The 23,540-nt window shown below is 37.1% G+C and overlaps 7 protein-coding genes across 7 annotated transcripts; 3 read left to right on the top strand and 4 right to left on the bottom strand.

Annotated features, from left to right (window-relative positions):
- Nucleotides 1-156: 156 nt before the first annotated feature.
- Nucleotides 157-2,479, top strand: FDP41_006871 (uncharacterized protein; the record flags this gene model as incomplete). The annotated part of the gene is made up of 3 exons (XM_044710553.1): nucleotides 157-183; nucleotides 313-392; nucleotides 562-2,479. The coding sequence occupies 3 exons, from the start codon at nucleotides 157-159 to the stop codon at nucleotides 2,477-2,479; spliced, it is 2,025 nt and encodes a 674-aa protein (XP_044558974.1).
- A 95-nt stretch (nucleotides 2,480-2,574) lies between these two features.
- FDP41_006870 (uncharacterized protein) lies at nucleotides 2,575-6,113 on the bottom strand (the record flags this gene model as incomplete). The annotated part of the gene is made up of 2 exons (XM_044710552.1): nucleotides 2,575-3,902; nucleotides 3,986-6,113. The coding sequence occupies 2 exons, from the start codon at nucleotides 6,111-6,113 to the stop codon at nucleotides 2,575-2,577; spliced, it is 3,456 nt and encodes a 1,151-aa protein (XP_044558973.1).
- A 1,256-nt stretch (nucleotides 6,114-7,369) lies between these two features.
- On the bottom strand, nucleotides 7,370-9,895 carry FDP41_006869 (uncharacterized protein; the record flags this gene model as incomplete). Its single annotated transcript, XM_044710550.1, has 1 exon — nucleotides 7,370-9,895. The coding sequence occupies one exon, from the start codon at nucleotides 9,893-9,895 to the stop codon at nucleotides 7,370-7,372; it is 2,526 nt and encodes an 841-aa protein (XP_044558972.1).
- Nucleotides 9,896-11,244: 1,349 nt separating this feature from the next.
- Nucleotides 11,245-13,197, bottom strand: FDP41_006868 (uncharacterized protein; the record flags this gene model as incomplete). The annotated part of the gene is made up of 4 exons (XM_044710549.1): nucleotides 11,245-11,956; nucleotides 12,121-12,431; nucleotides 12,575-12,803; nucleotides 13,082-13,197. 4 exons carry the CDS (start codon nucleotides 13,195-13,197, stop codon nucleotides 11,245-11,247), a joined length of 1,368 nt encoding a protein of 455 aa, XP_044558971.1.
- A 425-nt stretch (nucleotides 13,198-13,622) lies between these two features.
- Nucleotides 13,623-14,687, top strand: FDP41_006867 (uncharacterized protein; the record flags this gene model as incomplete). The annotated part of the gene is made up of 1 exon (XM_044710548.1): nucleotides 13,623-14,687. The coding sequence occupies one exon, from the start codon at nucleotides 13,623-13,625 to the stop codon at nucleotides 14,685-14,687; it is 1,065 nt and encodes a 354-aa protein (XP_044558970.1).
- A 352-nt stretch (nucleotides 14,688-15,039) lies between these two features.
- FDP41_006866 (uncharacterized protein) lies at nucleotides 15,040-17,331 on the top strand (the record flags this gene model as incomplete). The annotated part of the gene is made up of 1 exon (XM_044710547.1): nucleotides 15,040-17,331. One exon carries the CDS (start codon nucleotides 15,040-15,042, stop codon nucleotides 17,329-17,331), a length of 2,292 nt encoding a protein of 763 aa, XP_044558969.1.
- Nucleotides 17,332-17,562: 231 nt separating this feature from the next.
- FDP41_006865 (uncharacterized protein) lies at nucleotides 17,563-23,248 on the bottom strand (the record flags this gene model as incomplete). Its single annotated transcript, XM_044710546.1, has 4 exons — nucleotides 17,563-18,555; nucleotides 18,703-19,030; nucleotides 19,115-21,049; nucleotides 21,183-23,248. The coding sequence occupies 4 exons, from the start codon at nucleotides 23,246-23,248 to the stop codon at nucleotides 17,563-17,565; spliced, it is 5,322 nt and encodes a 1,773-aa protein (XP_044558968.1).
- Between the last annotated feature and the right edge of the window lie 292 nt (nucleotides 23,249-23,540).

The raw sequence follows: 23,540 nt of genomic DNA, 5'->3' as shown, positions 1-23,540 counted from the left end.
CAACAACAAAGGAGAAGTAATCGTTCTTTGAAGAATCATATTAGGGTCGTTCATATGAACGTGTGGTTAAAGCTTGATTCAATGATTTCTATATCAAAGGTTCCTTTTTTATCTCTCCAAAGGCAAGTTGTCTCTTGTCAAAAAAAAAGCATCACCATGGGCAAAACAGGTCGTCATCGAAAGGTTTGTAGATTCTCTCAGCTTTGAATTTCCTCTGATTCATGATTATCTGGCCAAACAATTGATTGTATATGTCTGTATCATCATCTCGCAACATACATCATTGTATAAATTTGCAAAATTTTCCCTCAGATTTCCTTCTTTTCTCTTCAGACACAAAATACTGAATTGAAAAAGGAGTGGTTTTGGAAACAAGGAGGAAGAATCAAGTCGTAGGTATATTCATTGATGATTTGAGGTTGCTTGTGATTCAATATGTGGGTTCTATTTCAATTTTTGTGCATATCGGAATTGCTGTTGGTGATGATACAATCATCACTGTATTGACTACTCGCTTCAAATGTACAACTTGACGTTGCCATGACATTTGGCACTTTCAAGATGGAAAAAACGTCTCTTTGTCATTTTCGAAAACACTCTCTACTATTACGCCTCCGAACAGGACAAGGAACCAAAAGGTGCCATCATCTTAAAGGATTCCTCTGTTGAAATTTGCAATCCAGAAGACACTGTCAAAAATGGAAAAAAACCACCTTCCGAAAATGGCCAATCTGATTATTATTCTCTCGTGGTCAAGACACCCTTTCGGTCTTTTTGGCTGTTAAATACAGATTTGAAAGTAGTACAACAATGGTCACAATTAATCACACAAGTGGTGAATGACAATGACAATCATTCCAAAAACTCATTGTCGAAACATGGAGGTTCGAAAAAATTGGGATGGATGATCAAGTCAGGAGGTAAACTTAAAGCATCGTGGAAACAACGATTTTTTGTTTTGAGAAATGACATGCTTTATTATTACAAACCTAAAAAAGAGAGTGACAATCAAAAGGACAGCAACAGTAGCCACAGCCACAACAATCATGCCTTACCTGATTTGGTAAATATTTCAGAATTGGATGCAAAACTACAGAATATGATTGCTCAAGGAGTGGTCACGTTCTACAATGCGACCATTCAATTCAAACTAAATCCAGCAAAGAAGAGGAAAAAGGTGAAAAATGCTGAAGATTTATTGCACGAGATTGAAGAATCAGGAACTTCACGAGATCGTTCGCGATCGGTAAGCTCCCTACGTCGAAGTACGGTCGACAAGAGATGGTCATTAACATCCATTTCAAATGGACAATTCATAATACCCGAAGAACCTTTCGATAATGATTTTCAAAAAACTTGGTTTGCCTTTGAAATTCGAATACCTTCTCGAACGTACACTATTTATGCGAAAACACAAGATGATTGTGACGAGTGGGTGTTATTCCTGTTCGAATCAATCATTAATGTTATGGGAGAGTTGTCACATTTTGTGAAAATTGGCCACTCTGATTTTGATGATGCCACCTCGACAACATCGGATGAAATGATCGAAAGTGGCTCCTCTCTCAACGCAGATAGTGCTCGCAGCTTATTGCCCTCACTGGAAAGCATCATGTCTGAGATCAGTTCTGTGAATAATGGCTCAGAAACAGAATCTCGATATCAATCCATGGATTATATTGAAGCTCAACCCATTTCAATCATTTCAGAAACAATTTTCGATGAAATTCAAAGAAGAAAGGAAGATGAAAAAGTAGTGGCGCTCTTGAAAAAGTCGAAAAAGAGAGAATCAATCACATTTAAAGGTTCTTACAGCGAAAAGTTTACATTCCTTGTAGCCGAAAATTCGCTGCAAGCAGATATGGTTCCCATCAAGCTCTATATTTTACCTGGAATTTACACAGAATGTCAAACTTTGGTTGTCTCTCAACCTTTAGAAATTCATGGATCTGTTTTAGAAAATTGCATTATTGAAATGCATTCATCAAAATTCTGTGAGCCAATGATTCGGATCAACAGTGAAAATGTTCGCTTCAGGAAATTGAGATTTCGAATTATTTCCGAATTGTCAAATGAACAAATTGAAATGAAAAATAGATTCATGCATGGAAAGCCCTCCAATGGAAAATCGAGTAATAACAGTGGCAAGGACTTTCGAATTCCATGCGCCATTCATGTTGAAAATGGAAGTCTTTTTCTCGATGAATGTGAAATTTCGTATGAAGATTGTACAGACCCTGAAGTGTTTGTAGATAATGATTTAGAAGGAGGATCGTGTTGTATTTGGGTGAGCCACAACTCGACTTGTGTCACCTATAATTGTTCTCTCTCAAATGCACACTATGGAGTGGTCACAAGCCAGAATGGAACGAGTGTGAGTTTTGGTGGTTCCATCAAATCGAAAATTGCTCCTTTCATGAACAATGACGAAACATCGAGTTCAAGAAATTATCATGTACAGGTATCTTCATGTAAATAAGAGAAATTCATTCAAATTGAACCAAATTATCAATCTAACCTGACCAAATTGAAACAATTTAGATATTCCTTAATAAATTTAGCAACTCTTTAAATTCACACCAAGTACTCGAAAACTAAATCTCTCGCAACCTCAGCTTTTCCATATTTTCTCCAGTTCACAAAATTAATACCACAATCCGACCATGTCGATGTTTTACCTTCTGATACAAACTTTTGATACTCTTCTTCAACCATCTTTTGCTCATCTTCGCTTTCCCAATACCAAACATGTTCGTACTTGTCTTTGATCCAGTAATGTGGAACAAGGGCAAAATCTCCCTTTTTTTGTCCCTCTTTGTCATTCATTCTCTTTTCAAGAATTATGTGATAAGGTAAATATGCGTCTTCATAAAAGTTTCTGTTGTGAGGATGGAAGGATCCTATTTTGTCTTGTCGTCCTGGATTGATTGTGACAAATTGCAATGGAAGGTGTTCCTGGGCGTGCAAAATTTTCTCGACATCATTCACACCATAAACTGCATCAAAGTGACAGTGTTTGGGAAACTTTCCTTCCAAAAAAAGTTTTTCCCTACTTTGATATCGAAGAGCCATTCCTTGTGAATTCAGACGTTCTGTATTGATAACGCTTTTTTCTGAAGAATAATCACTGTCATGTTTAAATAAATTCTTGTCTTTTTCTTTGTCTTTTAGTTTGCGATCCATCTTATTGTGGAAGCTTTTTGGACTTGCAAATGCAAAGTTTGAATAAATAGATGAATAATGTCGTCTCTCTTGTAACAATAGAAAAGCAAGACCTCGACAATTCAAGACGGATGGAGCTGGAATTCTCTGAACTTTCAAATAATATTTTTCTTGTACTGGATGAAGAAGTCCTTCTCTTTTCACATAATTCCTATTATAGTTTGGCACATAGATTCGAAAACCTCTACATGCATACTTGTATAATCTCTTTTCATAGGTGTAGGATTGTCGTGAAGTGTCAACCATATTATAGCGATAAATGATAGATCTACGTCCTCGTGGTGTTGTAAAAACATGGGTTCCATCAAATGCAAAACAACACGAGTCTACATCAAAGCCACACAAGACCTCTTCAATCGATGAATATAATCGCAAAATAATTTGAAAAGAACGAATAGAATAGGAAGTTCTGATAGTGATGGATTGACCACTGCGTATAAGAAATACCTGATCATCGTCAGTGTTTTTTCTAATCACTTGAATGATGTGCTTAATTTTTTCAAATGCCTGTTCTTTAGTGAGATCATACAAAAACATGTCTACATCAGAAGTTCTATAGCTGTGCTTTGAATTGTATCGTTCATAGTAGAATTTCATATTCTCATTGGGATCGTCAATTGCTTCTTTCTTATAGATTTGCAATTTTTTAACGTATGGATCCAATTTATCAAATTCCAGATCTTGTATATGTGCATAATCATTCAACAAGGTTGAATTGAGTGAATGAACGTTATTGAGTGTAAAAATTTGTCAAAATACATACCTCGATAACTGAAGGCACGATGAGCTTGAACCTTGTGCTCACAAATTTTCTGGTTTGTAGGAGCTCTCAACATGGTACATAAAATAGATCCACCTGCTAAACACACATTGGAATAATCTAACCCTTTGAGAAGATTGTTTGTGAATAAATTAAAGTTGTATATAAACTCCTCTCGGCAAGTGACAATCTCAGGTCTTGATAGGGCATTGTGTCGTCCATTAAAACTATTGAAAGGATTTTCAAAATTAAATAAGAGACTGCTCTCAGGAACCTCAATGGTTGGTGCAGGAGAAAAGCTTTCTAAATGATCAAAAACATTAATTAATATCTTCTTACTTTCTTCGAATAATTTCGGATTTTCTCTGAGAATGACAAATGCTTCTCGTAATGACTCTTCCTCTTCACGCATTTTCCAATTTGTTTCTCCAATTAATTCTCTCAAATGATCGTCTGTCACATAGCAATAATGAATATATTGGAAAAATTCTGGTAAATTATACTCCTTGCAAGTTTCATTCACTAGAGTTTCATGTTCTTGAGACCAAGTAATCTCCTCACGCTCAATCTTGCCATATTTTATGAATTTTAGCATGTATAAAATTTCAATATTACCAACAAGTGTCACCACAGGTGGGAGTGCAGAGTCTCCTCCGTGCTTCATCTGTTTCATGGCTGCAGAAAGTGCAAGAGGGAGGAATTTGCTTTGTTTAAATCTTAAAAGAGAGCTTATGAGAAGCGTGATGGAGCTTTGATTAATGATGAACTGAACACTAGCTTGTGTGAATTGTTGAAGAAATTGTTGTTGAGAGTCCACATTTTTACGTGGAGGCAGTAATTTAGCCAAATACTCGGTGTCAATTCGGTCAACCATTTGTGGAGTCAATACCGTAGTTTCAACAGCAGACAATGGTGTGGCTCCAAGTTGAGAGGAAATTCCCATTGTTAAACTAAAACTTTGTGAATTTTGATCGGTGTCTCTCTGTTGTTGATAATTCAAATCAAACGGATTGAACAAGGATTTGATTTTCGTTTCTAAATAAGATGCTAGAGAGGGAATGCAGTAAAATTCGGCCTCTTCTCGGATCGAATTCAATAACTTGATGGATGGGCATGAAAACATGGTTGCTTTAAGAATGTACTCGTTCACATAATATTTCTTCATCAAGTCATGATCAATTTGACAGGTACCAAATTTTTCTTCCAGCTGTTTTCGTAATCTTCTTGGTCCATCAAATCTATTCTCTGAAAAACAATAGAAAGGATAGTTCTTTGAATCATCAGTTCCTGTAGTAGTGTTGGTTCTTTCCATTGTCTTTTCTTCACCTCCAAGAACTTGTGCTTGAATGTATTTCCAATCTCGTCTCAATCTCAAATATGCCAATATATATGGAAAATAAGTGGCCTCTCGTTGAATTTTGATACATCCCTTCTCCTTCTCAATAATGAAACGATTATTAGAGGAGGATAATGGATTTTCTTCTTGTTCCTCCATGGAATTAAATTCTTGTTCACAGAGTGTGGTCAATAAATCTCGATCACACCCTTCAGAATTTTCCAAATCCACATCAAAGGACAAAATACTCGCCGGGACATGAAACACTTGTCCACCAACACTCACTCTAAACACTCGATCCTGTAACTTTTTCTTGATTGAACTCTTTAAAGTTTCATTGATGATTTGAGAGTTTACAGAATTGCCAATGGAAGAAGGACTTTCATGAATTCCACATTTCAATTTTTCAAATTTCTCAATGACTTGTTTCATTGAGAGATCATTTTCCTCTTCTTTGATACGATCTAAAAATTCATCCACAACCATGGTTTTGTTATTGCAATGATCATCCTTGAATGATGATGATTCCATTCGTTTAGGAATTTTTGAATCCGTGTCATGATCATCCTTGCCTTCATGAGTTTCATCATCATGATGATCTTGAAATTGATTGTGTTGATGAACAATTTCATTCCGATCGGAAAGTGTTGAAGAAAAAGATGTTGATGATAGATGCCGATCCAACAAGTACAATTCCAAAGCGTCCACACCATGAGGATCGGTCAATGGAACTTGTTGGGGAATGGTTTCAGGAGGTGTTTTGGTGCGTCGAGGGTCTCTTCTTCTTCGATACATTTTTTTTTCGACAAGTTCCATTTTCTTCTGGAAAGCAAAATTCTTATTCTCCCAAACTGAATTGTTGACATAGAGAACAGAAATCATCTTTCGTACCGCGTATCTTTGAGGAAGTGTATCTTTCATCATGCTTTCATATTGAGGTGGAATATCTTCATAATTTGTGAACATAATTTCACTGGTACGAGAACATTGCTCTAAAAATTGTTTTTGTTGACATTCTGTTATCCTGCTGTTGTGGTTGTTGTTGAGTGGATTGACGTGTCTCTTTGATTTTCTTGATATTCAAAGACTTTTTGATGTTGGTTTCTGACTTTTCATCTCCTTTGGTGAAAATGCGGCCTAAATCAATCAAGTACAAATGATTAAGGAAGATTTGAACCGGCAAATCTTCTTCCACATACCTTCAGAGGATCAAAGGAAGGATCCACTCTTCTTTTCATAAGAGCCATGGAATATTATTTCATCGTCAATGGCCTTAATGATCCTATCATGGAAGAAGAGTGGCAAAGATGTCCAACTTGTCATCTCCCTCACTCATTTCTGTACCCTGTTCAACAACCAAGGAGTATTCAAAGCCCGATTCAAGTTTTCCAACAGAGTATTACACAGATAATTCTTTCTTGAAATTATTGACCAAATTGTTTATCAAGCATTGTGTTATGGGCAAAGGTTATACATTGTGTTGTGACTGAAGAAGGAAGGTCTTTGTCCATTCAGAGGAATCTCTACGTTATGTAAATTCTTGTTGGCTGAATATGTCTTCCATTTAGTGCGAAGAATCGGAATGAAATGTTCAAATAATTTGACAATTTTGTCATAATTCTCTTTTGAAAATTGCATTGCCATTTGAATCTTGTTTCCTCTCTCTTCCCATGTGCCCTTATACATCCGACGTCCTTCATAATCTCTTTTTACATCAATTTGGTTGAATAAAGAATGGAAAAGGGATCATTTAGGTTTGGTATTTTAATGAAGGGGGTCGCCTTTGCTGTCATTCTGTTGTTTAAAAGGAGGAATTTGTATCTTGTTTAGGAAGTGGAACAAGGGGTAAAAAGGCTTGTAAGAAGAACAAGTTTTTTCTGAATTAATTTGTATTTGGAAAGTACAAGACTCGAACGAACGGCACTGAAAGTAGGAACACAATCGATATCTTAATATTTGAAAGAAGCAAAGAAACAAGTCACTCTGAATTGCCAAGGGAGACCAAGCACTAATAGGATGATCTATCACTTGCATGAATGACTTGAGGTTCTTCACAAGTGGCACTTCATTTGGGGTTCATGTCGAACAACATGTTGTCCGTGTTCACTCAAGAATGAAGTTGTAGTGAGATTTTCGACATTCTTCGCATTTGCATAGGCCGATTCCAGAAGAGCAGGTTGATCCTCTCGGAACACGTAAAAGATTTTAAATTTCATCGACTCTAGACCCGTGTGGGCAGTTCTCACTAGAGCCGTGCCCTCCTTTTGAACTTTGAGATTGGTTTTCCGAAGTAGATCAGCACCTCCAGGCATTTGTAGGATGCTTTCTCTTGCCTTAATGTCTTGATGGAGTTGAATGATTTCCGAATTGAGGAAATCCATATTGAAAATTTGAGAAAGAGAGGTAATTGGAGTGGTAGTAGTACCACTCAGGTAGCCCAATCGGTCCCGTAAGCCTTCACTAACGCTCTGTACGATGGGAAAATTAGGTCCCGTGATGATCACTCCCATTTGCTCTTTTCCTGCTGCTGTTGAAGGAACTTGTTGAGCGTACGAAATGGAATAGTTCTGAGGTAGAGTACCGTAACCTGCTGTAGCAACAGTTGGATTTGTGTAATGAATCGGCGAAAGAGAGGATGATGTTGAGGATGAAGAAATAGAGGATACATTTGAAGGAATACGATTCATTACAAAGGAAGATGAAGACGACACTTGGGGCAGCAATTTGTGTTGTTGAGGGGCTGTCATTTGGTGCAGCTGAGAAGAGGATGGATTTGATAATTTGTTAAGATCCTGAGCAACACTAGTGGTTGAGGTCGGCGTTGGATGATTGGAACTAGGAGACATAGTGTTTGATTTGTTGGTTGTTGATGTTGTGCCTACTCCTGTCAATGATGAAGAACTAGAGGATTTTGAATTGGTTTGTGAATCTGGATCCTTCTTGGATTTCCTCTTGGATGAAGATCGTGTTTTCTTTTTGGTTCCCTGGTTGTTGATTGTTTGTGATTCTTCCGAAGGGTGAGGAAGTTGAAAATTGGCTGAAGATGAATCGATGAGAGAAGGTTCGTCGTCACCTTTCGTTTGTTGGCATTCACCTTCTGGTCTTTGATTTTCGTGAGAGTTTTCGTTTTCCGGTGAAGATGAAGATGATGGCGAAAGGTTTGAAGCTTTCTTTTCCTTCTTTTGAGAAGGTGAAAGATCCACAGTCTCCTCCTCTCCAGAAAATTTCTTACTTTTGCTATTAGTTGTGGATCTTCCTCTCTTCTTCATTGACACCACTTCCACACAATTCAATCCCAGTTTAGTACATCTCGTACAAGGTCTCTCAAATCCACATCTGGTGTGGCGTTTTTGGCATTCAAAACAAGCTTTCGATGCTCGTTTTCTTCCATTGGGATAAGGCTTTGCATCAATTGTTTGATGGTTGTTTGATTTGTTGCGAGAGACGCAATTTGTGGTTGGCGAATGACGATCATTGTCTTGATTGCATGGATCCTCTTCATCAAGGATCAGATCTGAATGTTGCAAATGTTGGTCCTCATCGTTCGAATGACTCGAAGATGATGACGAGGATGGTGAAGTGCTTTGTTTTCTCTTTTGTTTCTTGAAGGCAAAGTGTGGCGTAAATGCACTGTTGTTTTCCTCTGCAGGATGCCCATTGTTACATGTCTCATGCATGTGGACTACTGCTATTGATGCATCGTCACATGTGGCCGAAGATTCACCAAGCATGTGACGGAATGATTTGTCGTTTGAACACTGTGTGATATGGTTGCCTTGTAGCAAATCCAAATTGTTATTGTTGAACCCTTCTCCTTTTAAAAAGGAAACAAGGTGATCAACGTTATCAACAGGAAACACACCATCTACTCCATTTAAGGGATACCACATAGAAAAATCCATTGTTTGTTGTTGGGGGTGAGGTTGTTGATGTTGATGTTGTGGTTGTGGTTGTTGAAGTACTTGTGGAGGTCGTAGAGACTCTTTTTGAAAGACGTTGGTGGTGGTGTTTTGATTAATGTGATGTTGTAGCGCGTGCTTGTCCATCATGAGATTGTTGTTGCTGTGTCCATTATGATTATTCCGCAACTCAGCGGCCGAATAATCTGAAAAGATGTTTGTCTCCTCGAAATTAGGTTGGTTATTGCCACCCTTTAGATGGTTGTTATTCATGGATGAAGCGGCTACAGGTGTGAGGATCGTCATCTCAGATGCATTGTTGTTGTTATCTCCTGATGCGGTTGATTGTTCCATAAATGAATAAGGAATATGCAAATGTTGAAATACGCCAAAATCTTCTTGAGATGTTGTAGCTGTGTTGGTTATTGTGGTTGTGATGGATGCGAAATGAGCATCGTGATGGGACGGCATCATTCTCGAGGATGAATTCAAAAGATGATTGCTGGCAGTGCTCGAATAATTCTGAAGAAGGGAAACAAAGGAAATGTTTCTTTCTTGCAGCTGTTGCTGTAATTGCACAAGAAATTGTTGATGATGCGGTGTGACTGAATTGACACTATTGACTACTACGGCAACAGGAGACGATGATAGCGTTGAAGCTTTGGACGACGTTATCATGAATCTTGTTTTGGGTAAATGTTAAACTGGAATTGACGTAGTATGGAAATTATTACGTCAATCAAGATCACTATAGATGGAGTAGTAATACTGGTAGTGGTGTAGTTGATGTTGTGGTTGTTGGTGAGGCTGGGTATTGGCACGTGTCGAACACAAGTGCGCACTTGTGAATACAATGTTTGTCTTTGGCGAGGAAATCAGATGGCTGATGTGAAATTTTCAATTTTTCTTTGGCAATTCTTTGTGGTTGTCTCAGAGTTGTTGTTGGTTGTGGTGGTCCACTAAACGCGCAACTTTTCCAGTGATGACTATGCAAGAAGTGAGAGGAAGTATTGATGAATGTTGTGATTGCGCACTACCAGCAATAGGAAATGCCACTTGTCAACAAGGATCTGGGAAGAGCAAAATACGACACTTTTTTTGAAATGTCAAACAATGCAGTGTTGTGTTTTTTTTTGTTGAAATCTACAAACTGGTTGTGTATGTCTGTTTGCTATCAATCAATACGTTGATGTTTGTTCTAACATGCTGTGTCCAGACCAAGGTTCGAGGACTTCAACAAGTATCAACGTTGATGGGTTCGATTTGACAAGGCGAAATCAAGAGCTCTGCGAGTTTTGCGTTGTTGCCACAACGCTCTTCATCAACACTGTTTTGTTCAACATGTGCCAAAGTGCGCACATTGCCTCTTAGAAACAATCATGTAGCAAACCCGTTTCAAGCCATCTAAAGGATCTCGCACATCGTTCTTGAGGTGCCCAGTCCAAATTAAATCGTACTCCACATCAACAACACTCTGGAAAAGAGGCACCACCAAATCAATTTTACGCCGAAATTGACCATGATTTTAGTTTTGTGAGATTCGTGTCGCTCACATCTCACTGTGAGGTAAGTCATACACAGAAATTTCATTTGGAAGCAAGTTCTTGAGCAGAAGCAAACATTGTTCATGCATTGGTCGTTTTCAAGGTATTACTGCTTTGAATTCATCATCCTTCAAATATGAACCACGAGGACTTGGCGGTATGTATAGCGATGAGATTGCAATGGGAACAAGCTCATTCCCAACTCTGCAATGGTTTCCTCAAATGTTTGTCCTCAACAGCTCCTTTAGTAATTCCAAAAAACTTCGGAGTTTTGAAAAGCGTTTTACAAAATTAGGGACTTTTGCAGTAGTACTCTATCGAACGTTCTACTCACGGACTCCATTTACAAATGTTTGGCATGCCCAAAACGTCAGACCATGTCAAGCAACATCACATTTAAAAGTTGTAGCTAAAGAATTTACTGGATTGTGACAAAAGATAATCTCGAACAGAACACATGTGAACATCAATAATGAATCACTACTATTGTGATTCAAACTCGTTCTTGTTGTTATTGCTGGTATATTCAAAGCTTAAACCCTTATTTTGTCTAATTTTCTCCAATGCAAATTTAAGAGTATCAATATTGGATTGAATAGTACCTGTCAATGTCAGTAACTTATCCTCACTATCCAACACATCTACTGAAAGCGTGTAAGGATTATATCTCAATGCAAAAGGTCTATCCAATTTGGTTGATGCAAATTTTCTCATTTGTTCTTTCATGTTATCAAAGCTTGTTGCCACATAATAGATTGGTTGATAGGTCGTAATTGGATAGCTATATTTACAAGCTATTTCAGGATCAAATTGTCTATATTCTGGTTTCTGACCAGTTTTTTCATCAATTCCATCAATGCTATATTTCAATTCTCCAAAAGATGACAATAATCCAGCTCCATAGGCCTTTGTTCTTGGAATTCCTTCCTTATCATTTTGAACACAGACACCAAATTCAACAGTGTACCAATAGAGTCTGACTAATTTTTCAATATCTTCTTCACTGGCTCCCAATGAGGCCAATCCAATTTGTTGACTGAAATCTGCAAAGTCACTGTCCGCAAAAAGTGGAGCGTGACCGAGAAGTTCATGAACGACATCTGGCTCAGGAGTGTAGAAGGGCACTGAATGGTGACGAATGTATTGAGTGCTGTGGAAGACTCGAAATGCTAATCCATTCAAAAAGTCACGAGCACTATGATGAATTTCAAAAATAATCATTCATCAAAATATTAGTCACACAGCAAGGAATATATATGATCCAAATCACAATGATTCATAAATCACCATCGATTGAATAACGTCACAAATCATCAAGAAATGACTCTTCTCAAATTTGATTCGAATAAAAAAACTCACCTTAATAAACCACTCACAGGTCTCAAACGAAATCCAGTCACATCTTGCAAGAATTTGGACACATCTTCTAATTGTGGAATATTATTTTCAGAATATCCACAATTTTGAACAAGCAATGGGAAAATGTAATTATATTGTTCACATGCATAGGTTGGATATAGTTTTGTTAATTCCTTGTAAATGACACTCCAAGTGCCAATTTCCTTTTCTGTATATTTCACCTTTGGAATGGGTTCTCCAATTTTATAACTCTTTGCAATCTCTGCAATGAGTGTTCTACGGCCACGATATTCATGGTCTGTAAATCCGGGCTGATGTGAATCATGACAACATTGTTGACAACCATCATTATTTTTCATCATTATTCAAATCATAATTATTGTATATGGGTTCAATATTATTTAACATTATGTGAAATGAACTCCATAGGTAGGTCGTTTTCAAGTACACTTACATGATCACTTTGCAATTCAGCTCCAGCTTCCAATGTTTGTGAGCTAAAATAATCAATATCCGACAATTTTCTTGGAAACCATGGAATAGATTTTCCTCCTAATAATTGAACTTCTTGAACCGAATCTGTTCGTTTCAATTCAGAGAGAGCACGTTCAATTTGTTCACTCGAAACATCTTCATCCACATCGACAATAAAGTTGAAGACCTTGTTGGAGTGACGAGCAGGTCTAGAAATCGAATTCAAATTATTGTTGTTGTAATTCATAATTGCATGAAAAGAATATATTTTCGAAAGGTGAATGATGACGGAGATGATGGAAGGATGATTATTATATATTATATTATATATTTGGCAAAAATTGACATTCGGTGATGGTCAACCATGATGATGATGATCAATGAATTCAAAATCAAATCATCAAGATTAAAAATTGTTGTTTTTAAGAAGTATTGTCATCATCATTATCACGATGGTTAAAAACATTTTGCAACAACATTTACATACTTGGATTCAATTTTTGTCAAGTTGACTTTGTGTTTCGACAAGACATCGAGAGAATTCTTCAAAGATCCGACACGATGAGCCAAAGTAAGAAAAAGAGAACGTTGTTTGTGGGACATTGTGCAAATTCAAAGAATAGTACGCTCTTTGAGAGATTTTTTAGTACAAAGAAACTGCTGGTTGAGTTGTGTCGTGAGGACAATTTTTTTGTAATCTTTGGGTCATCTCGGGAATGTTTGAATTTGCAATACTGCTTTCAACAGTGGACATTTGTTTCCCTTGGAGGCAATGCGCTTCTCAACATGTATTTGACAACAATTACTTTCTTGATGTGAGAACCATTTGCTCTCAATTCACTTTCTGTTTTTTAAAACAAATTCCAATTAATACAAGTTGGTTGCCACAGGTGTTCATTCATCAATGATTCAACAAAAAAGACTCTCCTCGAGTCGTTTAAACAACCTTCTTTTCAATTCATCATGGAACAATCATTTATGCTCAATCTAATGAAACACATTGAAATTCATAAATTCCATCAAAAAAAATGGCAACTCCGAAGAGTCTCTCTTTCACCATCATCGGCACGACAAAAGCCTTTCTTCTTCTTCTTTTGGTTGTTACTGGAGCAGTGATTCTTCCTTTCTGCGATTCCACATTTCTCTATGCCTTTCCGATTGGCTCATTAACTGCTAGAAAAGCTCCGACACTCAATGATCGTCCAATTATTGGTATTATGGCACAACCCACTGGATCTGCTCTCAGTCGGTTTGGAAAGACTTATATTGCTGCTTCCTATGTCAAGTGGATTGAGTCTGGAGGTGCCCGAGTGGTTCCTATTCCTTATAATTTGCCAGAAAGTGAATTGAGAAGATTATTTGAATCCTTGAATGGAGTGGTATTTCCTGGTGGTGGTACTGATCTCACTAATGATGATGGTTCTTGGACACCCTATTTGAAGAGTTTAGGATTGTTTGTGAATTGGTCCATTCAATCCTTTAATAATGGAGGAGATTATTTTCCAATTTGGGGAACATGTCTTGGAATGCAAAGTTTATCAATTATTTTGAGTGGAAATCCATACATTCTCGAGGGTGGATTTGATAGTTATAATATTAGCATGCCACTCAATTTTACTCATTCCATTCCTGAGACGAGACAAATCAGTAGAATTTTCAATACTTGTCCATTGACATACATGACTACTTTGAGTACCAAGGCTGTCACACTCAATAATCATCATTATGGTGTACCCATCTCTAATTGGAATTCCAATCAAAAAATTAATACTGAGAATAATTTATTAGCTACCAATAGAGATCGAAAGGGAAGAGAATTTGTTTCACTTTTTGAAAATAAGAGATATCCATTCTTTGCATCACAATTCCATCCTGAAAAGATTGCTTTCGAATGGTGTCACGAAGATATTGATCATTCCTATGATAGTTTATTAGCAAATCAATACTTTTCCCAATTCTTTGTGAATGAATGCAGAAAGAGCCAACATAAATTCAAAACTGAATCAGATGAATTGAAGGCTCTCATTTACAATTACACTCCAGTGTACACCTATCCAGTAGAGCCAGATTTCGCTCAATGCTATTTCTTTTAAATAATAAAGTAAATTTCTTTTTGGTCCCTGTCACGCACTTAAAATCGATGAGTCTCCACGAGGAGAATTGAACAAGAATGCCGTCATTGATCGAAGTCTCCATAATCTTAAGATCCATGATTGGTAAAATAATTGAGATTGCAACATATGTAGGTGGTTGTTTATTGCCTTTTTGGTCCAAAAGTAATCTTCGGGTAAAAAAGGATCCTCTTTGAATTGTGCAAAAAATTTTTAAAGCAAAAAATATAACAACAACGCCGTTGAAGAGATGACATCCGTTGTTTCAATATCAGGCGATCCGTTCGCCCAAAATGACGATGAAGAGATCATGATGATGGAAAACAACAACAACATGAACACTGCAACTGATGATGAAGAATATGAGAATAATAGTAATCAAAATAATAATCATCATCATCAAGCATCGTCGTCGGGCACTACATCCAACAACGATCCATCCAAAGACGATACTCCAGGAGGAAAGTTTGCTGCTATTGCATGTGTTTCATGCCGAAAGCTCCACCGCAAATGTGATAAAACTCTCCCACATTGTGCCTACTGTGTCAAGACTGGAAAGCAATGTGTGTATCCCTCACCGCGAAGAGGAAAACAATTTCAACAACAAAAGCAAAAACAAGGAGTTGTTCCATCATCTAATAATAATCATAATAATCATGATGTACTATCTCTTTCTGGCTCATCGACAAATCATCATCATCATCATCACCAACAATTAATCATAGTGAATCAGAGTGATCTTCATCATACCAATAATAATAACAATAATAATAACGGCATTGTAGGCATTCATCAATACCCTCATCCTCATCGACCACATAGCCATCAACATCTCTCCTCCTCCGCAGGAGCTCTTACTACCACATCGTCATCATCACTGGATAATACAAGCTCGTCCAACTCATCTCATGGAAGCAGTACCAACACTAACAACAATAGTCATAGCAACAACAACAATAATAATAACAGCACTAACACCACCACCACCACGAATAGCAATGAAACCATCTCCATTCAATACACTCCATACGATACTGGAAAGACACAACATGAACTCAATTACAAATATGTAGCAACGCAAAGTCTCGACCTTTACTACAACATTTTGAGTTTTGGATACCCTCTCATTGAGAGAGATCGGTTACAAGCACTCATTGACAATACTACACAAAAGAAACCAACGGCTGATAACAATATACAACTGTGGCAAAACAAGCTCGAACAAGAGAAGGACTATGGCCTTCTCTATTCCATGCAAGCGCTATGCCTACAACAAATGGGACATCGTGACATTTCCATGCATCTCTTTCAAAAGGGAAAACAAATTGTTTCGAAATTCTTTGATGAAGTAGAGACAATCAACATCCCAATTGCCATGAAATTCATAGCAGAATATCTACTTGGATCAGGAGAAAAGAAGAAGGCTCGTGTTATATCATCAATGGTCAAAGCAAACATTGCGCCTTATCTAAAGGGAGCACCTGGGTCGACGCCACCAACCGCAACGAAATCCAATTCCACTTCCAGCAGTAATCCAAACGACTTTTCTTGGATTGATAAGGAACCAAGGATTTTCCCTGCCGTCTTACTTGATACTCAATTGAGATTTTTAGACTTTTTCCTGATTGAGGAAGAAAGCCCAAACACTTTTATTTTCGAAGAGTTGGAGATATTGGGTCACAATAAGATGAAGCTTGACCTCAACAAGGTTGGAAAAAGCTGTAGACAACTCAATGAAGAAAATTCTCAAAAGTTGTTGGCCATCATTAAGACTTATGAATGCTTTACGGACTTGGTATTCAACACACTTGCCAAGAAAGATTCCTTGGTTTATTTGGTCGCTCAACTCACGAACAAGCAAGTGCATCTTGAAATCTTAAATAATTGCAATGCCCAAGCAATGGATATTGGTGAAATGTTAAAAGTTGCATACCAAATTATTGAGTTGACAAAGAATGCTTACTTTCCATACACTCCAATTTATGCTTGTAAGGCTGTCATTTTGGCATGCACGGTACGACTGAAGTACAACAATCAAGGAGCCAACATCAATGGAACGATCGATTTTAAGGACGATCTAAGAGCCATGCGAGTGTTGGCAAGTAGATTCTCTCTCATCCAAAAAGAATGTGGGCAACTCATCAAAACCATTGAGAGTGTTCTGTATACACAATCACTGACTCAAAACAACACTCGAGAGATGCCATTCTCCAACACGTCGTCACTCATGGATGAATCGAATCCATTCCGTTCTTTGCTTGGCAATTTTTATCCTACCTTATCTTCAGACTCTGCCATTTCAGACATTCTCAACATTGCTCCTCAATTGGGTGGTGGATATAGCACTGATGACATTTTTGGTATTATCGATTCCAACTATGACGATATTTTTGCGACACAAATTTTGGACTCGTTTTATGAGAACAATGTTTACGAAACTAGGTACAGGGCTCTAATGGAAGAGGTCATGGAAGGATCAGAACGATTCTCCATTTCCATCCAAAATCTTATCAAGCAACAACAAGCTCAACAAATACCAGATACCCTTCAACGATTAGAAGGGTTGAGAAAACTTCGTTTAGACTTGGCCAATGAAATGCTAGACATTGCTAAAAAAGCAAAATGATATTCCAAGCGTTATTGAAGCAGAACTTTTCCGAAGACAAGTATTGGCCTCGAATCAACATGCCATGCAATATCTTCAACAACAACAACAACAGCAACAGCTCGCACAAGCTCAACATCAATTTTCTCAGTTTATTGACTCGAATAACTTTAGTTTAGAAGATTATCCATTCGATCTTTAAAGCCACTTGTGAATAATAATTACTAATGTTATAGCACTAAACAAGTCAACTCATAATTTATTGTCAGAAGACAAAATCAATTTTCCTTTCATCTTCATGTATCTACACACTTGTTTAGGAATATCTTTGAGAGCAGCTTCCACAGCCTCATTCACAGTCTCATAGTCATTCAGTCTTACAAAAGTGACGCAATTACGAGAGGATTTCAATCCTCGATATTGAAGATCTGAGGTTGTTGGCAGAGTGCTTTGAATTCTGTATTGAATACTCTTCCTCTCACCTCCACTGGAACCAACTCCAGAGGAACAACTTGAATTGTTACTAAATACATCATTGTTAAAATTGATGGAACGATGTGTCTTGAATGCACATCCACTTCCAACACCAATCACAACGATGGATAAGGCAGCCTTATGAGACGCTTCCACAAACTTGTAAATAGTTTCTTCAACATGTATAAAATCATTGGGAATTAAAATGACAAGTAAATTATAAAGTACTGGATTGATGTGAGTGAGCGAGAGGGAATGATCATCATCTGTGAGATTGTTGCTGTAACCTTTCTTGGCCATTTGTCTCTCTCTGTAAAGATACAATAAAGTTTGAGTAATACTCTCCTCATTCTTCAAATTACAACTCAAATCAATCACATCACTAATGACAGGATAATAATCATTGGGTGCATATTTAGAGGCCATATTGAACACACCCGTGTCAAATAAATTTCCTTTGGATCCAGTTGAAAATCTTCTCTTGTCATCGTTACTGGATCCAGAGAAGGGTCGACTCGTGTTTGGTGGTGTCAAAGGGCTTGAAACTTCTTTCAAATTATCCATATAATTCAAATGAACAAATTCAGGAGAGGAAATTCTCTTTAAATGATCGGTTTTGCTTTCTTCATAGGTGAATTTGTTGGCATTGGTCAAGTCACGAGTACCCTTATGGACATTGGTCTCTGTGAATGCATAATGACTCGTCTTGACACAATCTTGCATGCTTAGTTTGTAAATACCATGTGTACTGGAAGTATATTGTCGATAAATCTATCATTTGTGTGTGTTCATAGAATTTCATAATTATTCATCATGATTGAAAATAATTGTTGTTCAATTGTTGAATTTTTATCCACAAAAGTTTCCAAATATTATAATTAACAGTTTCAAAATTTACATGTTGTTAAATGAACTTACAGGTGACAATTGATGAATTTTCAAAGGAGGATAATATCTTGGATACAACACTGAAAATATATAATTTTGTGACTTGTCAAAATCTTGTGAACCTGTCGAAGTGTCACTAAACTGCATCGAAGAAGATGTTTGATAATCCGATACCTCTTCTCCCTTACTGTATAAATTAAAAACTGGTTCATGACGATCATTTCCAAATCCAACTAAATGAAAATCAGTCATATTTGGATCATATTGAAATATTCTCTTGCTAATACTTTCCATACATTGTTCGTAAATGGATTTTTGACCTTTTGGAGGATTGTGTAAATTATCATTTCTTGGTTCACTTTGAATGTTCATTTTTGACATTTCATTATTTGAAAATTAATTCAATATTTCACATTGATTTCCTTAATTTTCAAACACTTACGTATTATCTTTGGTAAAATCTAATGCAAAATAACATTTAAATCTCAATCCTGTTTTCATATAATCCAAAAAAGTATACGTCACATCCAAATCCGATTGTTCCTCCATCTGTAGCACTCGTTCTTTGACTTTTTTAAATGTCAACGATCCATTTTGTGAACTCACCACACTCAATACTTTACGTCTTCGATGAACGACTGAAGGATTGTTTTCATCTTCAATAGGATCCATTCCTTGAGGTGCGAGAGTCTCTTCCTTCATGATGTGAATTCTTTTATCGACATAGAGTCGAACAGTGAGTGGTGATGCTTTGTGTGATGAGTTCAAGGATGAATGGTTTCCTCCAACATTATTATGAGAGTTGAAATTATTGCCTCCAACGCTCATGGTATTATTCATGTTGTTAGTGTTGGTGCTGTTGAGAGTGTTGAGAGTGTTAAGAGTGTTCATGGGAGAGACGTGATGGATGGTAGTGGTGGATGGAGAAATGTCACTTGTCGTCATGGGATCAAAAGTGACATTTTTCAATGACTTTCGATTCTTTTTGGATACATTGGTTTGATCTCTCGTTGCCACTTCATTAAGTCCAGTATTTGAAATGTGAAAAAATGGACCCAATAATAGAGTTTCATTGTTCTTATCATCCAGAGTTGTTGTTGTTGTTGTGACATTTGACAACATCATGCCTCCTGATTGTGACAATGGTTGCGATGGTGGCAATACTGGTGAATCAAAAAATTTGATAAAATCTTGATACAAGACTTCAGCTGCTCCAATTAATGTCTTGTAATGTCCAATTGTGGAAATGACAGCAGATTGAGAGGATGATTGTTTAAAGGAATAACGTGGAGTGGCAACATCCCCCAATTCATCAAATTGTTGTTTCGAAACTGTTTCCCAATAAAATAATTCAAATCGAAATCGAATAATTTTGAATTCAAGTGTTGGTTTGATGGTGAAGGGTTCAAAGGTTGGAGTTTTTGTACTTTTTGTGTTTGTTTCACTCGTGTACAGAGGAATGAAGGAACCTGTTTGATCCTTCTCTGTGAAAAATTGTTGAGAGACCACTAAAAAGCAGTCCTTATATTTCTTTTCAAGTTTGGCTTGAATTTCATCAAAATCTAAATAAACTTCGTTGTTGGTGAGTTTTTTCTTTTTTGAAACTTTTTGTGGTGATTTTGTGTCAGTGAGTTCTTCAGTAATAATTTGTGAGGTTGTGAGATCTGATGCAGAATTATTCGTATCCACTTGTTCAATGGTTGCAAATTCTTCATCAAAATCGGTAACTAGGGAGGATGGATATTTTTTGTTGGATGTGGAATTTTGTTGATTTTGTTCTAAAATCTTGTTGTTGCTTTGAATGGGAGCTGGTTTCTCAGTATTATTATTAATAATAATATTACTATTACTACTACTGCCAGATGGTCGATTCCAATGTTCGTGAGGAAAAGTTGCTTGAATCACAATGTCACAAAAATGTTTTTTCTGTTTGATTAGTTTTCTTCGAATGAGCAATCGTTGAGCTCCACAAATTTCTGCCACACATCCTTCATAGAATCCCAACACATTATTCGTACGAGTACTCACGAGAGCAAAAAGTAAAGGAGTAATTTTTTCAAAATGGAAAGGTATAATGGCTGTCGTTTGAAATCGTAAAATGTCATTGTCATTCTTTTTAAGTGTGGATGGAGTAGTTGTGCACAGCTTACTGACATTATTCGAAGAGAAAGAGGATGAATTTTGAAGAGTAAGCAAATCAACATCATGAGTGTGAGCGAGTGGAAGCCAAACATAGGTATCATCAGATTTCTTGACACGATGCAAGACATGAAGTTGAACAGGAAATTTGTCGAGAATGGGAATATCATTTCCTCCACTCGATTTTTGTTCTAATTTTTGGCGTTCTTGCTTGAGTGATTCTTCTAAACCCTTGAAACTAGAGGTGTTTGTAAAATTGTGAAATTGTGAAATTGAACAGAATGAATTCATTAGAAACATTTTCAAGAAGTAGCAAAGAAAATGAATTTAAAAATTGTCAATTCTCATGAAAAAACTCTTCAACTACCTACTTGTCAATAGAAAAATGTAAACAAACACTCGCATTCACCACAATATGACTTTCACTTCTCTTCTTTCGTCTAGGTCTAAATGAAGGTGAATCTCCTTCTGAAAATGAACTCGACTTCTCAGAGTCTATATCGTCTACAATCGATGGTGTCTTTTTCACAAATTTCTTTGCATTTAAATCGATGGCAGATTTCGAATTAAAAGAAGTTCTACTTTTCGATGTCAGTCGATTAGGAACTCCTTTCCTAGATTCAGTCGATGCACGTGATTCTCGCAATGAAGGAATTTCACTTTTTCGTAGCTCTAAATGATCCCTCTTCATCCAATCTTCAATTTTTCGTGTGCCTCCTCGACTTCCAATCAATGCATATTGAAGGTCTAATGATTGACTATTTCCAATTTCTGTTGTTGAAGTGTCACCTGTTGTTACATGTTCATGATGAACATTCTCCGATTTTGAATAAGTTCTATATCGAGGACTTGTTGGATGTTGATACGATAAAATATCTTCGAGTTGATCGAAAATATCTGAAGAGTCGTGAGAGGACATGCCACCAGCACTCATATTCGAATCATCTGTCGTGTTGTCTCCTCCTGGATGAAGCATATTCGGAGAATTTGAAGGTGACGAATGATTCGATGATGATAAATTATTAATCCTAGCAAAAGCTCCATTATTTTGAATGAGTTCTGTCCATTTTGAGAAAGACATTCCTTGTTTCATTCGTGTTGTGGAAGAATTATTTTGAGAGGACGAAGAGATGTGATCACGTCCTGCTGATGATGATGATGATACATTAAATGCTCGATGTGAGAGGGACCCGGAAGCAGAAGCTGCTTTTTTCGATCCAAATGACAAGCTTCGTTCTCTATATTTTGAAGATTTCTTTTCATTTGAGGTGGTTAATCGAATATTCGAACAAGTATCCTCATTCGTAAATTCTGGTGTCACACATGAGGAAGGACTATTGTTTGATTTTGGTTTCAATTTTGAAATATCCAACGATAAAGGTTTTGTGACAAGAGTACTGCTGTTCATTGCCGACGGAGCCAATGGTGACATGGTTTTCATGGTTGAGTGTGAAAATGCAGAGGATATTCCAGGCGATGTGACCATATTTTCCTTTCCAAAACTAGTCAATGATAAATTAATACTTCCTGTGCTGTTACTTGTCGAATGAAAATGTTTCCTCGAAGATGATGAAGGTGACGAGAGTTGATGAAAATTGTCAGCCAATGGAGAAGAATGATTTTTCACATCCAAATTTGGAGTTGTTCCTGTCGTACTAGATCCCAATAACATTAAATCACAAAATGACAGAGTTGGAAATTCACCAACAACTTCCATTAATTGTGCATCCTCATCCTGATCATGCGTAATTTTGTTGCTACGATTCATAGTTAAATTATTTTGAATATTTGTTGGATCGAAATTGTGTGAGGATGATGAATGATTTTCCATGACATGAGAATGAGGACTTGATGTAACATTGGAACTCATCGTATTACTCGTCGTCGTTGTTGTTGTCATTGTCGAATTCAACTCATACGACTTGTTGTGAAATGGTGGTGGACTTGTTGTTGTTGTGGAATTGTTTTTAGAATTTACAACAGATGATGACAATTGTTGTTGAGGAGAGGAAGATGGTGGAGTTTTTGTCCACAACAAGGGAATTCGTGGATGTGTGTTGGATGATGTGGTGTGTTGTTGTTGTGGTGGTGATGATGATGATTGAGACATACGATTCTCCTCCATCGATGAGGAAGAATGTGTTGTCGTTACACCATAGGAAGAAGAAGAAGAAGAAGGATCCCTAGAAGTAGTATTTGTTGTCGATACAGTTTCGATCGATACAGTTGCTGCAACAGTTGTATTTGTTGTTGTTGTTGTTGTCGTGTTAGTGTTGGATGATGATGAATGTATTGACGAGTCGGAAGGATCAAAGATGGACTTTTTTCGTTTCTCTTTCTTTTTAGAAGAAGAGGAGTTGTTATTGGAGGACGAGGAGGATGAAGGCTGTTGTTGTTGTTGCTGTTTGGAGGAGGATCGACGATGACGTGAAGGCATTGTTTTTATAGAGACAATTTAAAGGATGGCATTTGACAGGAGACATCTGCCAAACAAAAGAGAATGAAAAACATTCTGGCCTCTCATCACTCTCTCATTCTTTCCAGTAACACTCTTATAATGAAATATATTAAATTCAAGGAGTCAGATGGGGTCCATTCGATCTTCTCGTTGGCAATCGTCGTCGTCGTCATTGAAATTGAAGTATTCCTGCAATTTCCTTTTCCTGTTTCATGCCCTTAAAAATTCCTTTTAAAAAAAGAGGACAACAACAACACCACAGCAACTCACT

The sequence above is a fragment of the Naegleria fowleri genome (genome assembly GCF_008403515.1).
Source record: "Naegleria fowleri strain ATCC 30894 chromosome Unknown tig53, whole genome shotgun sequence".
Classification (NCBI taxonomy): Eukaryota; Heterolobosea; class Eutetramitea; order Acrasida; family Naegleriidae; genus Naegleria; species Naegleria fowleri.
The sequence above is the reverse complement of the archived record's forward strand: the minus strand, read 5'-3'. Positions and strand labels throughout refer to the sequence as shown.